This window comes from Pseudonaja textilis, chromosome 2, assembly GCF_049901715.1.
Source record: "Pseudonaja textilis isolate UNSWEBS1 chromosome 2, rPseTex1.2, whole genome shotgun sequence".
Taxonomy (NCBI): Eukaryota; Metazoa; Chordata; class Lepidosauria; order Squamata; family Elapidae; genus Pseudonaja; species Pseudonaja textilis.
In genome coordinates, this window is record NC_141991.1 from 245,676,771 (window position 1) to 245,694,199 (window position 17,429).

The 17,429-nt window shown below is 43.3% G+C and overlaps 1 protein-coding gene across 1 annotated transcript in view; it reads left to right on the forward strand.

Moving 5' to 3' along the window:
- Positions 1-12,148: 12,148 nt before the first annotated feature.
- The window catches only part of MEX3C (mex-3 RNA binding family member C), a 33,766-nt gene continuing 28,485 nt past the window's right edge, over positions 12,149-17,429 (forward strand). Inside the window, exon 1 of the mRNA XM_026715041.2 lies at positions 12,149-13,463. Within this exon, the coding sequence (XP_026570826.2) occupies positions 12,563-13,463 (901 nt within the window). The 5' untranslated portion in view covers positions 12,149-12,562. The remainder of the gene's footprint in view (positions 13,464-17,429) is intronic.

The window sequence follows — 17,429 nt, forward strand, 5'->3', positions numbered from 1 at the left end:
ATAAGATAGATGATAGACAGACGATGATAGATATAGATAGATAGATAGATAGATAGATAGATAGATAGATAGATAGATAGATAGATAGATAGATAGAGATAGATAGATAGACAGACGATGATAGGTAAATAGATAGATAGACAGACAGACGATGATAGATAGATAGACAGATAGATAGATGATAGATAGATAGATAGATAGATAGATAGATAGATAGATAGATAGATAGATAGATAGATAGATGGATGAGATGTGTCTTTAAATTAGGCAGACTTTCAACCAGATTTCCAGCTGACAAGTTCAACATCTTTAACTGCTGAGCCCTTGCACCCCTTTTAACTGAATCTGGTTGATATCAAAAAGTTCAACCTACTGTACTTAGATAAGAAATTCAGTTTTCTTCTGGCTGCCTACTTGCGATCATTTGAACACTAAATTGGATAGAAATGAATAGGTCTTCCACTTCCTTCTACGTAAAAATAGATTTAATGTACAATGTAAAATGTACAAGATAACAAGTATAGGTATGAAAATAAACATGAACAAAGGGAGTAAATACAGGTAAATGGGGACAGTAAGACAGGGACGGAAGGCACGCTGGTGGGCTTATGCACGTCCCTCTTTAAGGACCTCTTAGGAATGGGGTGAGGTCCAGGGTAGACAGTTTGAGGTTGAAGCTGTGAGGGGTTGAGGCTGTAACAACGGAGTCGGGTAGGGCGTTTCAGGCGTTGACCACTCACTCTGCTGTTGCTGAAGTCGTATTTTCTGCAGTCGAGTTTGGAGCGGTTTACCTTGAGTTTGTATCGGTTGTTTGCCCATGTAGGAGCTAGTGAAAACTGTAATTTGGATTGGGAGCATTGGGCAGTGAGGACAGAGACAAGAGAACCATTTCGCCTCTCCCCTGAATTCAAGTAAAGCTCCAAATGTGGGTAGTTTTAAAATATTTAAATTCTGTCTCCCTCAGTATTTAATAGATTTCCTGTTTAATTTTTATTACCCTTGGGGGCTTCAAATGCTGGAAGGAGTCCAACTCTTGCTCAAGAGTTGAGAAGACTGGTAACATGCAGTTAAAAACTTTAAACTGAGCAATAATGCAGACATATTAATTAAAGTCTACTACTCCACACTGAGTATTATTTTAAAATGTTAGCAACCAGCAAAGATTTATAAACAAAGTCATCAAAGGCTGATTATAGAGGCCATTCACATAATTCTAGGTTTGCAAATAACTTATGGCCTGGCAAAGCTTTTCATATGATACCATAAGGGGATTTTTTCCAAGTATGGTTACTTCATTGCTATTTTTAAATGATGTTTTTTGCACGACGGAAGAGGTTGGATCAAGGCCTTAAATGGCCCCTGTTAAGATCTGGTGATTTCTCATTTTAAACAGAAGACTCAGCCATGATTGTGGTCAGTGTTAGCTAAAGGGCAATAGTTCATTTGCAAAACAAGCAGCTTTCAGAATTTAAGTCTGCTTAGGAACAATCCAGGCTAGATAGGAAATATCCCCAACTCGGAAAAAAAGGAGGAAAACAACAAACCACAATCAGTGAGTCACAACACTGTGCGGAATAAGCAAACCCAAGTTATAGGTCAGTCACCTTCTCTATTAAACAGGCAAGTTCCCAAAAATCTCTCTCCCTGGTTCCCCTTCAGAGAGTTGTGCTGCTGTAATGCGGAATCCATAAATTGTATAGAAAATAATTTATCACAGAGATCGCAGGTAGTCCTCAAGTGGTGTGGTGACCTAGAGGCAGAGCTCTCGCCTCACAATCAGGAGGCTGTGAGTTCGATCCTAGATAGAGGCAGATATTTCTCTCTGGGCACGATGAGAATATATCTGCTGAATATAACTCCGTACTGGCGACAGGAAGGGTATTCGGCCAATAAGCACTCAGCTCCATTCACTTGCCCAGACTCCACCCTGCAAGGGACTGTGGGGTCATTAAAAAGAGATGATGGCTGTAGGTAGTCCTCGCTATGCAACTGCCCCGTACAATGACCATTCATTGTTATGATGGTGATGAAAAGGTAACTTTACAAGCAAGCCTCACACAGTCACACTGATAACCTTCACAGGTCGGTAAAGCAAAGGAAAGCTGGTCAGATCATAAGCAGTCACAGTCAGTTTCATTTATTGACTGCTTCGCTTAAGGACTGAGCTGCAGTCTCCACTGTGGTCACTAAATAAGGACTACCTGTACTGCATTAAAGTTTTTATTTTTGATACTCTGGCCTTCTGTGTGCAGGGATCATTGTTTTGCAGAGAACAGCACCCAAATCTTTACAACCTAACTGGCTAACCCATTCAATGCCTTCATTTCCTTTTTTATTACTATTTTTTAAAAATTGTTTTCTTATATACAACAAACCATTCCGTTTCAATCGTGCGTCGACTTGGGTACATATTTCAATTATTTGAACATTATAAATGATATTCTTCTTATCAAATCTAACAATACATCAATATATATGTGTGTATATATTCCCATATACATAATATCACACATAATTTTGCTTATATTTCTCTAATTGCTCTATAAATACAGCAAATCTTTTTTAGGTTGTTCTATATCCATTGATAAAACATATTCCATACCATGTAATATTCAGTTTCTTCTTTTTCTTTAATTTCTAGTGTCAATCTATTCATTTCTGCACATTCAAATATTTTTTCAGTTACTTTTTCACTCTGTTGGTATTTTATCACTTTTCCAATTTTGGGCAATATACAATCCTAGCCGCTGTTAGAACATGCATAATTAAGTAAATATTTTCTTTACCATAACCTTCTGGTACCATTCCTAATAGGAATATTTCAGGTTGCAGAACTATATGGTGTTTAATCATTTTTTCCAACCATGTGTGTATTTTAATCCAAAACATCTTAGCCTCTGTGCAAGTCCACCACAAATGATGATATGTTCCTGGTGTTTGGTGACATTTCCAACATTTCATTGATTTATCTTTAAACATTTTCGCTAGTCTTGTTGGCGCTATGTGCCATCTATAAAACATCTTATAGTTCTCCTTATATGCTGTCAATATTGTCAATTTATTATGTATTTCATTTCCTGATTGTATGGCTAATTTCCCTCACATTTATTCTCCTCTCCCACTCATCTGTGATGTTTCTTGTGGATAATGGTTCCTTCCTTGGAGGCCTCGAGGGAGAATGAGAGCATTCCTGGCATCTCCGGTATTGCTGAGCCTGAGCTGCCGGCACAGCATGCCTCGCTTGGGGAGAACTCACAGGCCAATGAGGAAGAGGGGGAGGAGCTGCCTGCCTTGATGGATGCGAGAGCCTGAGGGCGGAGAGGTGATCTGCCAGATTGACGGGGAAAAAGCCCCGCCCCTCTTAATGGGCTGCACCAAGACTATTTAGCATGGCAGGCAGAGGGAGGCATTGCTGGAAGCAACATTTGTGGGTCATGCCAAGATGGTTGTTTCTGTTTCCAGGACTCCGCAGCTCGTGGATTTAATTCAGCTGCCAAGTGCGTTTATGTTTGCGTTTGGAGCGGCCGGTTATCTGTCGGGTGGACTAATTAGCCATTGCAAGTCTGGAGCTTGTTGGTGGCTGTCTTCGCTGGAAATGACCCCCCCCACCCCCAAACTCCTGGCTTGAACAATTCCTATGACTTCTCCTTGCAAGCCCTGAAACTCAGACCACTGAATTTGTTGACAAACCTTAGTGGAGGCCCTGGATCTCGGAGGAGATTTAGGCTGTTTGTTTTTGGAACCTACCCAGGCAAAACTTTCCTTTCCAAGACTGTTTTTGATTTGGCTGTGAGTTTGTTTTGCTTTTGATTATCTACTTGGACGAGAGCCAATTAGTATGCTAAGCTTGCAGCTGGCGGGGTTAACCAAAAATCTAAAATAGATCTGATAGGGGAACGGACTGAATAAAGCTCTCCACAGCAGCCCTGATGTGTGGGTGAATGGAGGCAGCACACCATCTCTAGATCGCAATGCATCACATAAGAGATTGGGATTTCCTAAAATTGGAATAAAAAAGTGTATCTGGAAATGCATAGAGTGGAGACAACAACAATGGAACCCAAAATTTCTGTGGCTAAGCAAGAAAGTTAAGTGAATTTTGCCCTATGTTATGATCTTGCCACAGTTGTTTAGATTCACTGCAGTTTTTAATAGCACTTAGCAATAGCACTTAGACTTGTATACTGCTTTATAGTGCTTTACAGCCCTCTCTAAGCAATTTTACAGAGTTAGCCTCTTGCCCCCAGTAATCTGGGTTCTTGCGTGGAAAAACGCAGTGCCATCTGAGACTAATGACAGTCACATCCCTGACCCCGGGAGAAAGGGAGCGGAAGGGGGCCAAATAGCCACAGGCACTCAATCTTGTCCAGATTGACCCAAGCCTGTTCCTCCAGACCCACAGCCAAAGAGCCACAATCCACTGGGCCACTACATCAAAAGCTTCACCTAAACAGGGGTAACTATGTCGAGTTGCATGTTATCAGGGTACTAATGACGCTGAATCGAGAACCAGCAGATGACCTCATCCAGTGGTCCCATGTAGATAGTAAACAGGAGAGCACTGAACCCTGAAGCACACCTGAGGGGCCACAAACACAATCCACCCTCCCATTCAACACCAACTCCAATGTTGTTGCCCATTAGAATACAGCAGTAAAAAAAAACAAGCTTCTTATTCCGTAAATCATAGAAAAAGTAGAATTCTTCCCCAATCAGGAAATTTGGAGATGAGGCTGAAAGGTAGAAAGAAAGAAAAAGAGTCAGAAGTAACAGGTAACAATCAGAGTTGGAAAGGACCTTGTAGGTCATCTAGTCCAACCCTCCACCCAAGCGGGAGACCCTACACCATTTCTGACAAATGGCAGTCCAATCTCTTCTTGAAAGTCTCAAGTGATGGCACTCCCATAACTTCTGAGGGCAACTTCTGTTCCATGGGTTGATTGTTCTCAGTGTCAGAAAGTTTCTCCTTATTTCCAGATTGAATCTCTCCTTGTTCAGTTTCCATCCATTATTCCTTGTCTGGCCTTCAGGTGCTTTGGAAAATAGCTTGACCCCTTCCTCCCTATGGCAGCCCCTCAAATATTGGAAGACCGCTATTATGTCTCCTCTGGTCCTTCTCATTACTAGACTAGCCAAGCCCAGTTCCTGCAACCATTCGTTGTATGTTTTAGCCTCCAGTCCCCTAATCATCCTGGTTGCTCTTCTCTGTCCTTTTTCTAGTCTCAACATCTTTTTTATAACGTGGTGACCAAAACTGGATGCAATACTCTAGGTGTGGTCTTACTAAGGCTTTATAGAGTGGCATTAGTACCTCCCTTGATTGTATCCCTCTGTTAATGTTTTGGCAGCTGCTGCGCACTGCTGGCTCATATTTAGCTGGTTGTCCACTAAAACCCCAAGATCCCTCTCACAGCTACTGCTACTGAGCCTGGTTTCACACGGTCTATATGTGTCCTTTTGTGTTTCTTGCCTAAGTTTATGCCGCTGCGTGGCAATTCATTATATGCTTATTAATTAGCTATATCTAGTTAACCATTTAATTACAGGTGTGTACCAAGAGGTCAATTTTCCTGGAAGTGTCCCTTCTTATTCTATCCAGATAGGAAAAACCGCTTCATGACGTTTCCTGTAAGTGCTATAAGCTTTAATTTAATGAGGAAGCCAAGACTCTTATTTCTCTGAGGTTCATGCTTCAAATCTGTTCTTCCAGCCAATGCAACTGTTGCAAGTCACTAGTTTATATGGAAAAAGAAGCAGTGCGAGTCTTCCAACCACCTTTTAACTCTCACCTCTGATATACTGTACAATACAGGATGTAAGACATCACTGTCTTTGGGCACCAATGTCATTTCAAAAGGCAATTATCTATCTGCTGAGATCCTTGAATTGCGCATATAAAACATGAGCCAGTAAATGTCCTATTTTCCAGTAGAGAGTCTTTTCTTTTAAAAAGCACCTTCCCAAAAATGCCAGTAAAGCAAGATACTCTCATACTCAAATCAGTCCTAAAATCCAAGTGAAATAAATTCCCTCGTGCTAATAAGTGTTTTATAACATCATGAAATGCACAGCAAAATCAAGAGGCCCGTTTGTAAAAGGTAATTAGATTTCATTTCTTTTTGCATCTGTATTTCCCCTTCCATAGCACACCTTTATGGGGCAGCCCCTTAACTTATTTCCCAAGATATTGGCATCGATAGCTTTTGTCCTGGATCCTATTATCCATGGCATTCACATATTGGTGTTTGGTTTGTGCAGCTGTTTGGGACATAGCAATGAGCAATGAAAAGAAGCATTTGCAAGATTGGCCTGACCCTAAGGAGTATGAAGTCTACAAACATTTTCTCCGTGGAGACAGCCCTTCTGAACCAAGGTAAGACATTAATCTTACATTTAATTGGCTCCAGTGTCCTTGATACAGTACAAGAAAGGAAAAGGGGCGGCGGGGGGGGGGACTAATGATATCAGGCTAAGAAAGTGGAAGTTTGTGAGTTCAAGTCCTACCTTAGCCATGAAAGCCAGCTAGGTGACTCTGAACTAGTCACTGTCTGTCAACTCAAATCATCTCACAGGGTAGTTGTTGTGAAGAAAAGAGGAGGTGTGTTGGATATGTTCATTGCCTTAAAATGTATTTGTAAAAATAATGAAGGCGAAATATCAATGAACAAATGAATGAAATGAAAAGCATTTGGCTCTATCTAACATAGGACATCCTGCTCTCTTCCCGGCCAGTTGGCCATCAGTCACCACTGACAAGATTCAAAGTTTATTACCCATTAATTGAACGTACGTAAATTCACATTTTTATATTTCTTTTATTAAGACTTTTAAAAAGATAAAAAAACAAATGTAAATCAATGCATATCCACATTTAAATTCACATTTTTATATTTCTTTTATTAAGACTTTTAAAAAGATAAAAAAACAACTGTAAATCAATGCATATTAAGGAAGAAAAAAGAAAGAAATCAAAGAGAAAGCTAAAAGTACAAGAAAAGAAAAATAGAATGCTGGTTTCTGGCAAAAAAATATATCATAAATCGCAGTCAAGTGACATGGAAAGCTGCAAACACCTGTAAATATGGCCCAGGTGACAAGCACTCAATATGCAATCATATGGTCATAGTGGGGTGTGGGGGAGCCAATGGAACTTTGAACCCAGGTAAGTATATTTTCGGGGTGTCATAACTTCAAATGATTGCTAAGGAAAGAGTCAGATGTTGAGGACCCGCTCTCAAGATTAGCAAAGATGTTTAAGGATAAATCTGTAAAAAGTTGGAAATGCCAGCAGATACCAGGTATGTACTATCGTATGTGGTGGACATGCCAAAAAGCAAAAAAATATTGGACTAAAATTATATACATGGCTGGAAAAAATGATAAAACAGCATATTGATTTGAAACCAACATTTTTGTTGGGCATTTTACCGGACAAATATATATCCTTTATTAAAGGTATATATATGTTTCTACATATAAAATCAGACTGCAGCTAGAATAATTTTTGCACAACAATGGAAAAGTAAAGAGATCCCAATAGATGAAAAGGTAATTTAAAAAATACTAGAATGTGCAGAAACACTTACAATTAAGGAAAAGGAAGGAATTGAATATTTTTTGACTTGGAACTTACTTTATCAATGGTTAGCAGACAGAAACAGGAGCTAGAAACAGGGAAATAGATGAAAGGATCAGTGATACAAGGAAGGTGTCAAATTGATTAAATATTATCGTTGTTATAACTGATATTAATGTAACGAATGTTATTGTAAACACTTTATTTCCTAAAATGATTTGTACCCAGACAAGACACTGTTCAATTGAAACTGGAATTTATTGATGTTATAAAATGAAAACATATTAAAAAAGGAGTTGAGGACTAGTGTATTACATTTTTGCCCTATTTATTCTTCACTAAGATGTAAAGGCATGATAAATAAAATTGCAGTTACTACGTATGCAAGTAGTCCTAAACTTACAACAATTTTGGGTTCAATCTTCATAAGTCAAGGACTACCACATATGTAGTAACTACAATTTACTGTTAGAAATTTTGTCTAGAAATTAAGACAGTTGAGCTTTCCCCCATTTTACGACTTTTCTTGCCAGTTAAATGAATCACTAGGTACTAATGGTTGTTAAGTGAATCTGGTTCCCCATTGATTTTGCTCGTCAGAATGTCACAAAAGGGGATCACAGGTCATAAATATGAGCCAGCTGCCAAGCGGCTGAATTTTGATCATGTGACCACCAGGATGCTGCAATGGAAAAATAGCCATAAGTCACTTTTTTTCAGTGGTGGTGTAACTTTGAACAGTCACTAAAGAATGGTTGTAAGTTGAGGACTACGTGTAGCCCATTGTATGGATGCTGCTTGAAAATAGAGCTGCATGCAAGCTGCTGAAGATGTAAATTTTCTGCAAAGCCCAAAACACCTGCAAGCATTTTGGTATTCAGGATGCAACAGCTTTAATACATGCAACACAATGTTTAAACCAGCCTGGCGTTAAGAATGTGTTGGTGAATTTTTTAAGAATTTTTTAAGTATAAAATTACTACAAAAATTGCTAACTTTTGAAACTATATTAGCATTTAATCTTTTTTTTTTTTTTGGTCATCCCCCAATAGAATATAATTCTCCTTTTCAAAAATCTGGCTATACGCTTCCATAGAATAAACAGAAGTGTGCCTCAAGTCCATATAATTCATATTAGCAATCTCTTAGGTCACATTAGATATCCCTGAGCAGCTAATTCAGATGTCTTTGACAACGAGAAGAATGTGGGCATTGAGCCTCTTGGTATACATGGAAACTATTATGTGATCATTTAATCACATGCCCAATTTTTGAGGCGAATTGGCATGCCATCAAGCAGTTTCTGAAAGTTAGTCTGCGAAGCCTGGTAAATTGCCAACGTTTACTGAGCACTAACCAGTAATCATACGGTGGCAGGCCATGCAAAACAAAGGCAAATTGTTAGTGTAAAAAAGTATATAGTATATCATAAAAATGTAGCACGGTTACCAAACCCTTTTTTAGACTTAAAAGATTAATTTGAACTCTTACCAAGAGTGTTACGAGCTTGGCTTATTCAATGATTTATATGTGCATTGGGAATAGTAAACTCTATAAGTTCCTGTATATCCAGAAAGCTACTTGCTTTTTGGATTTACATATTTCAACTTTGCGTAATTTGTATCTCCTAGACCCTTATCCATCCTCACTGCCTCCCTGTTTATTGCCAAAACTCTGGAAATATTTTTAAATGTGTACACCAATTATTTGTATTCATTTCAAAGACTGTGAATCACCGTTCAAAGCAGCATACAAAACCCATAACAGTAAACAAGTCCACCCAAAATGCTTACTGAGAGCAAGAAAAAAGGGCTGAATTCATAATTCATAAGTTTTGTTTAATGATCAACCCCCCCCTAAAAAATTAAGCTACTCCCCAGTGTTGAAGACCAATTTGGCATGGGGGTGTTGTTCCCTTTTTTAAAAACTTGATCAGATTTGGGCAGCTAAAGCATGGTTTAAAAACCAAGCAACTTAAAGCCATGGTCTAGACATTAGTTTAAATCACCTGCATCGTTTCCTATTAAAAAAAGCAAGATGACAAGGCACTATATACGGCTAGATTTTAAAAAATAAAATTGTCTAAAAGATAAATGATTTTATTTCCCACTTCTCTTATTTAGCAGCTCACAACACAGTGAGACATGTATGTTATTTAAACAGATGCAAACTAATTATCTCTTGTTTTCAGTTGATATGATACATTAAAAGAAAAGAAAACCTGCTGAGGACATAGAAACAGTGCAAAGAAGAGCAACTAAGATGATCAAAGATCTGGAGGCTAAGTTGTATGATGAAGGGCAAAGGAAACTGGGTATGTTTAGCCTAACAAAGAGAAGGCTTAGCGGAGACTAGATATGGACTTTAATACTCGCAGGGCTGCCACAAGGAAGAGGCATCAATTTAGTCTCCATAGCACTTGAGGGTAGGACAAGAAGCAATGGATGGAAGCTTGTCAGAGGGAGATCCAATCTGGAAATATAAAGAGGAATTTCCTGAGAGTGAGTATAATTAATCAGAATAGCTTGCCCCTTCTGGAATTGTGGGTGCTCCATCATAGACGCTTTTAAGAAAAGATTGGACAACCATTAATCCAGTATATGGACTCCTGCCTTGAGCAGGGGGTTGGACTAGATGATTTCCAAGGTCCCTTTCCAACCCTATTATTTATGTTCTAACACTGGAGATAACAATCTGGGAAGAGCTTTATTTTGGAAAGGGGGTTGGTTAGTTGTCTCTAAGCCTACTACCTTAGAGAAGAGGAAAGCTCAAAACTCTCCTAGATCAAGATCAAGTTGAAAATAGGAGAAGGTTCCAGAGACATTACCAACCTAAAGAATGACTGAAGTAACTACTCTCTGATAACTCAATCCCTATTCAGGCCTGCTGGTGCTGCACTGTAAGTTGCATGGATTTCACTGCTATCTGACTCATACACACAACCACATACAGGTAGTCCTCAAATTAACGACCAAAATTCAGCCCATAATTTCTGTTCTTAAGCAAGACATTTGTTAAGTGAGTTTTGCCTCATTTTACGACCTTTCCTGCCACAGTTGTTAAGTGAATCCAGCTTCCCTATTGACTTTGCTTGTCAGAGATGTCACACAAAGAGATCACATGACCTTGGGGCACAGGAAGTGTCATAAATCCAGGTGCCAAGCCCCTGAATTTTGATCACATGATCACTGGAACGCTGCAAAGGTCGCAACTGTGGAAAAACAGTCATAAGTCACATTTTTAAGTGCTGTTGTAACTTTGAACCATCAGTAAATGAACTGTTGTTAAGTCGAGGACTATCTGTGCATACAGACACACAGACCCACAACCCTCAGGTAGTATTCTAGTAGCCCTGGCAAAAGCAGAACCAAGTAGTTTTTCCTATCATCAACCCAGCTGCCCTAGGCTTGGAAACAAGTGATGATATTTGACCGGTTCGGCCTGGTTCTAGCGAGCCGGTAGCAACGAGCAGCAGAGACCGAACCGGGTCTCTCCACCGCTTTGCTGTTGGGCCCACCCACCCACCCACCTGGGCTCCCATATTCACTTTTATCCTCTGAATTTGAAGTGCAGCGTCTTTGCGCAGCACAGAAGAGTGCCGCGTGGCAGCTGCTTGAAGCAACCGGGATCGTGCAGGCTTGCAGGAGAGTTAAAACGCGCCTGCGCAAAGTGCATGCTTGGCGTGCAAAGTGTGTGCATGCACACCAGGCACGCCCACCAAGCCACGCCCACCGAACTGGTGGCAACAATATTTGAATCCCACCACTACTGGAAACCATCATTCCCAGTTGGTGGATGGGTTGTGGAAGGAACGCATAGGGATCAGGAGAAGTGTTCAGAGCATCCCTTGCAGGGTGGGGGGGTGTCTTCTCCCAGAAGAGCCCCCCCATCCAAAGCTCAATTTAGGCAAAAAAAAAGCACCTTTTTTACCTGTGTCTTTTTCAACCTTTTGAACACACCTTCCCCATACACTTCAACAGCTCCATTCCCACAACCCACTGAACCTGATTCACGCTTAACCATTGCTTGGGGCGCAGAAGGTGCAAACCCGCCCAACCAGCCAGCCAGCTGAAATGAAGAGCGTTCCCTGCCTTGGAAGCCTGCAAAAAGAGGCCGGTTTCGGCCTGCAGGTCCACGGGGGCTGTCTGAAGACCGCCCCTTTCCGCCTGCCCGACCTCCACAGGGCCGGTTCCGCGCCCGCTTTTCCCGCCTTTGCGCCGCTTTTCCCTCTCCCCGGTTTTTTCCCCTTGGCGCCCCGTCACAATACCCGCCGTGCCAACCCAACAATCCCGGGCCGCCCCGCCGCCACCGCCGCCCTCCCCGCAACCGAGATTGGGCAGAGCCGGCAGGGTGCGCCGCGTGTGGATGCTGCCCGCGGGGACCGGACCGGAGGCGGAGAAGGAGCCCGAGAAGCCTCCGCCGCCGTCAGTACCACCACCCGCCGCACTCGCCGCTGGCCTCGCGCCCGCCCGCCAATCCCAGGCGCCGCCGCTGCTTCCCGCCGAGCCCCGGCCCCTGCTGCCCCCGCGCGGCCGCCACCCAATCGCCCGGCTGGGGGAGCGGCGCGGGGCGGGGCTGGAGTTGCCCGGGCCGTCACCGCCGCTGCTGCCTGCGGCCGCCGCTGCTGCTGCTGCTGCGGCTGGAGCCGGCGGGGAGAAGCAGCAGCAGCAGCAGCCGCCATGGAACAAAAGAAGCGCTGAGGCGAGCGCGGGCCGTGGCGGCGGCAGCAGCAGCAGCAGCAGCAGCAGCAGCAGCAGCAGCAGCGCCATCAGCGTCGCCAGCGGCGGCGGCGGCGGCAGCAACGCCCAGGCCGCCCCCCAAGAGACAGCGGCGGCGGCGGCGAAGGAGGAGGACGAGGAGGAGGAGGAGGAGGAGGAAGCAGCGGCCGGAAAGCCCGCCGCCACCGCCGCCGCAACCACAGCATGTCTCCCGGGCCCGCGTAGCCGGAGCGCCTCGCCGCCGCCGCCGCCTTCTTCTCCGCCGGCCATGCCGAGCGGCAGCGCCTCGCCGTCGCCTCCCGAAGAGCCTCCCGAGCTGGGAGCGCGGCTGCTGCTGCCGCCGCCGCTGGTGGTGGTGGCGGCGGCTGCCCCGCCCAGGCCGCCGCCGGGCCTGCTGCTCCAGTACCACGCTCAGCCGCCGCCTTCGCCGCCGCTACTGCCGGCTTCCCCTCAGCCGCCGCTGGTGCCGGACACGGGGCTGCTGAGGGAGCGCCTGGCAGGCCTGGGCCTGAGGAGGAGGCAGCGCGGGGACGAGGCCGCCCGGGAGCCGGAGGAAGAAGACGAAGACGAGGAGGAGGAGGAGGAAGAAGAAGAGGAGGCGGCGCCTGAGGAAGGAGAAAGAGGCGGCGGCGGCGGCGGCGACTTGGAGCTGGATTTGGAGGAGCCGCCGGAGGACGAGGAAGACGAGGCCGCCGAGGAGGAGGAAGAAGAAGAGGAGGAGGAGGAGGACGGCTTCCTGGAGCCCCGGGGAGGCGGTGTCTGCGGCCCGGCCTCTCTGCTGTTGCTGCCCCCGCCGGCCTCCTCCTCGCCGCCGCTTCTGCCCCCGGGACTGGGCTCAGTGCTGCTGCCGCCGCAGGTCTCTGCTCTGCCGCTCGCCGCCGGCTCGGCCTTTGAGGTAGCCGAGGCGGGAGCGCTGGGCGGGGCGCTCTACGGGCCCGGCGACGATGTCCACGCCGGGGTGATGGCGGCGATGCTCTCGCAATCCTACGGGCCGCCCGGAGCGGCGGCGGCGGCAGCAGCGGCGGCGGCGGCGATGGTGGCCGGGATGCCCCCCGGGTCGGTCTTGAACGGCGAGCAGGCGGCGCTGCTGCGAAGGAAAAGCGTCAACACGACCGAGTGTGTCCCGGTGCCCAGCTCCGAGCATGTGGCCGAGATCGTGGGCCGGCAGGGTGAGTGGAGGCGGGCGTGGGCCTCGGGGTCGATCGGTCTCTGGGAGGGAGAGTTGGAGGATCACGCAAGCCGGAATGGCGAACTTGGGACAGCGATTTCTCCCAGAATGGGGACTTCAACTCCCATCGATCGCAGCTGGGGAGGAAGATGGGAGTCCGATCCCAAAGCACTAGACGGGCACTAGGTTATTTTAAAAGGCGGTGATAAAAGAGGAGCGGGTGGAGGAGAAGGGATGGCAGGACAGCCCCCAAAAGAAAGTTGGGAAATTGGAATTCCTTCCCTGTTCATTTTAGGAGTTGTAAAGGTTTGCTTTTGAGTGTCTTCTAGCTGTGAAAAGTTTGGGGAAAGGGTTGGGTCTGAATGGGTGAAAAATAGGGTGCCCTTGCAGCGATCTGGAATAAATGAGAGGCGATCTGGAATAGAGAAAGAAAGAAAGAAAGAAAGAAAGAAAGAAAGAAAGAAAGAAAGAAAGAAAGAAAGAAATGCGCTGCCTCTCTTTGGGGTGTGGATAATGGTGTTCAAAACTTAGCTCTGGATTGCAGCATTGCATGCTGAGTAACAGGAAGTTTTGGCCTAGGATCGGGACTGTTAGGTTGGGAATGTGGCTGGGAGAAGTAGGGAAATAAATGCCCCGCCTGCAGATGGGATCAACCTAATTTGACAAAGGGATTTTTAACAGAAGAACATATCTGGATAGGAGGAACTGGAGGGCAAACATGTTGAAATTGTACAGGAAGCTTGGTTTTTCAAGGGATGAGAAATGGTCTTGCAGGTAGAACAGCTAAGAGCAGTGACACTTTGAAAACTGGGTGTGGTTTGCAAGGAAAGGTCTGGGAAACAAACCTTTTTTTATCCAGGAGGCTTCGACCATGTTGAGCAACATTTGTTGATTGTATTTTCAGAACAATGGTTATAGAGTGCTAGGGAAACTTGAAATTTCACTACCAAATAACTGTTTGGTTAAGTGGTCCCATGTTTTGGGGAGGAACAGCCAGACAGAATATTCACAATCCATCCCATAAACATCACCACACAAAGGCACAGAAAATAAATAAGAAATATACGGTATGGGATATGCCAAAGAATATGGTATATCCATATTCTTTGAATGGATAGAAATGAATGGTATGGAATAAGGAAAGGATATATAGCTAAATAAGTTTACACCAACACAATTCACTGTACTTGGAGTTGTCATGTAGTGACCACAATTGAGAGTGGCAACTGGCAATTGAGTTGTTAAGCAATATGGTCGCTAAGTGAAACCATGACTGCTTGTGATCTGACTTCAGTTTCTTTTGCTTAGAGACCTGTGAAGGTTATAAATGTGATGTTTGAACTGAATTGAATTGAACCTTAATTTGGCCAAGTGTGATTAAACACAAAAAAAATTCGTCTCTGGTACAAAAGCACTCAGTGTACATACAAAGCAATAGAATAATCATAATCATAATACAGTAAAAGGGGAGGCAGTAAGGAAGATAAAAAGGATAAATAATAATACTAGTTTAGTCATAAAGTTATTTTTTCATTACTATTGTTAGCTGTGGACAGTTATTATATGAGTCAGTTGCTAAGGGAAAACTACCTCTAATAGCTGTGGTAAATTATTTTCTATGCACAATGGTTTTAAAAAATCCACTTTTGATTCAGAAGCATCAATTCAATGAAGGGAATCTGGGTTGAGAAATTTTTGGGAACTTGCTTGTTTAATTGAGAAGCTGACCTATAACTTGGATTTGCTTATTCTTTACAGAGTTCTGACTCACTAATTGTGGTTGGATGTTTTCCTCGGTTTTCTGAATTAGGAATGTTTTCTAGCTAGCCTGGATTGTTTCTAAGCAGACTTAGGCTCCTTGTTTGCAAATGAACTATTCTTCTGTTTAAAATGAAGTATCGCCAAGTCAGAAGAATTCTTGCTAGGCGAACAGCCACTAAATGAGGCAATCGCTAGAGGGAATGGGAAAGGAAAGAGGGAATTTAATTTTCATGGGACCTATCCTTGGATTTTCTTGATAGAAAGCACCCTGCAGATTGGGCCAGGTGATGGTTGAGCAGAGCAGAGGGCCACAAGATGAAAGTGCTTTGTGAGATGCTTCATGGAGTATGAAGTTTCACCAAAAGTGGCTGTCTAGCTCATGAATGGAAATATGGGAATTGATTCAGACCTCATCCAAATTCTTAGCCCCTCTTCTTGACCTATATATGAAGTACTCGTCCAGTAGCACTAAAAGTAACTTATTCTGATGCAGTCCATTGAGAGAGCCAGTTTGGTACAGAGGTTAAGGCACCAGACTAGAAACCAGGAGACTGAGTTTTAGTCCCACCTTAGACATGAAACCTTGGGCTAGTCTCAGCCCTTCTCAAATATTTCTGCCAAAAACCCTGAAGGCACTACTATTATGCAGATACTATTGTGCAGGAAAGTACGCAGACTTGAAGACACACACACACACGTGCGCGCGCGCGCGCACACACACACACACACACACACAGAGTACATATAAAGCAGAATGCTCAAACACTAACATTAAAAGAATAGACTTAATATAAAGTATCTCCTCATTTTTTCCACTTTCATCACAATTTATTTATTTCTTCAACTTCTATAGCTGCCCATCTCAATCCAATTGACAAATATAGTTGAGCCAACATAGAAGAAAAATTCTAAACACACCTGTGCTACTTTTATACATTATATATGTAGTTCTTGAAATTACAGGAGCTAATCACATCCAGCAATTGTAGGGAATGAAAACCTATATTTAGCTGCTGTTATAATGGCCTCGTCCTCTCTAATGTTTCTGAAAGCACCTAAAATGATCCAGGGACTGTGGCCAGTAAGATCTCTCTGCCCTTATACAGTGTGAGAAAGAAATGAAACTACATGAGAAAACAAGAAGTAAGAGATTTGTCATATACTGCTACCATGAATATACTGGTAACATGGAAACTGAGTGGCTAAATTAAGCAGTGGCTGAAAATTGTGATAAGGCCCATATTACAAGTAAAAGCAGAATGTCAAAAGAATGTTAAAAGAGAAACAATAAAGAGGCCAGGGTAGAAATGTAATCTGAATAGAATTTGTTCTAAAATGAGGAAACTAGCATTTTTTTATGTTTGTCCATTTTTAGCATTAGGTTGTATTGTGAGGGATTGGGTGGCTAAAGACACAGGCTGGTTGCTTTAACTATAGTTAGAATATTTGTTAAATCCCTTATTGAAACTTGCCAATCTGTTGGTTTCAGAGGAAGGACTCACAATTTTTATTTGTATAGTAAATAATATATGCCACTTAGAAATATATCTCTTAATGGCTTAGTGAGAGATAGTATAGAATAGTATAGAATTCTTTATTGGCCAAGTATGATTGGACACACAAGGAATTTGTCTTGGTGCAAATGCTCTCAGTGTACATAAAAAAGTCAAGGGTCAAGAATCATAAGGCACAATACTTATTCATAGTCATAGAGTACAATAAGCAATCAAATCATACTAGGAAACAGTCAATATAAATTGTAAGGATTTTATTTTAAAAAGGAGATTAAAAAAGGACTTTCTGGCAAATTACATTACATAATACATATTCTGCTACAGACACAAGTACAGAATACCAGGCCAGAGTTCACATCAAAGGGGAATTACAATATTTGGCAGGACCAACTTCATTCACTTGGTTATGTGGGTGGAGAGGGTCTGTATCCAGTCACAGCATTTCTAGCAAAAAGAATTTCCAGGAAATGGGATAGACCAGTGATTTGACTTTATATAAAAATTCTTCATATTAGTGTGGGTTCAGAGGAGCATTCGTAAATGTAGAGACCACTCGTACCTTGGAAATTAAGGTGCTCCTCAAATCATAAAAGAAATCTCAGCGGAGAAAGTGTAGGCCTTTTTCACCCTGAGTCCAAAGATACCTTTAAAGGTACAAGGCCTTTTAAAAAACTTTTTTCCTGAAAGGTCAT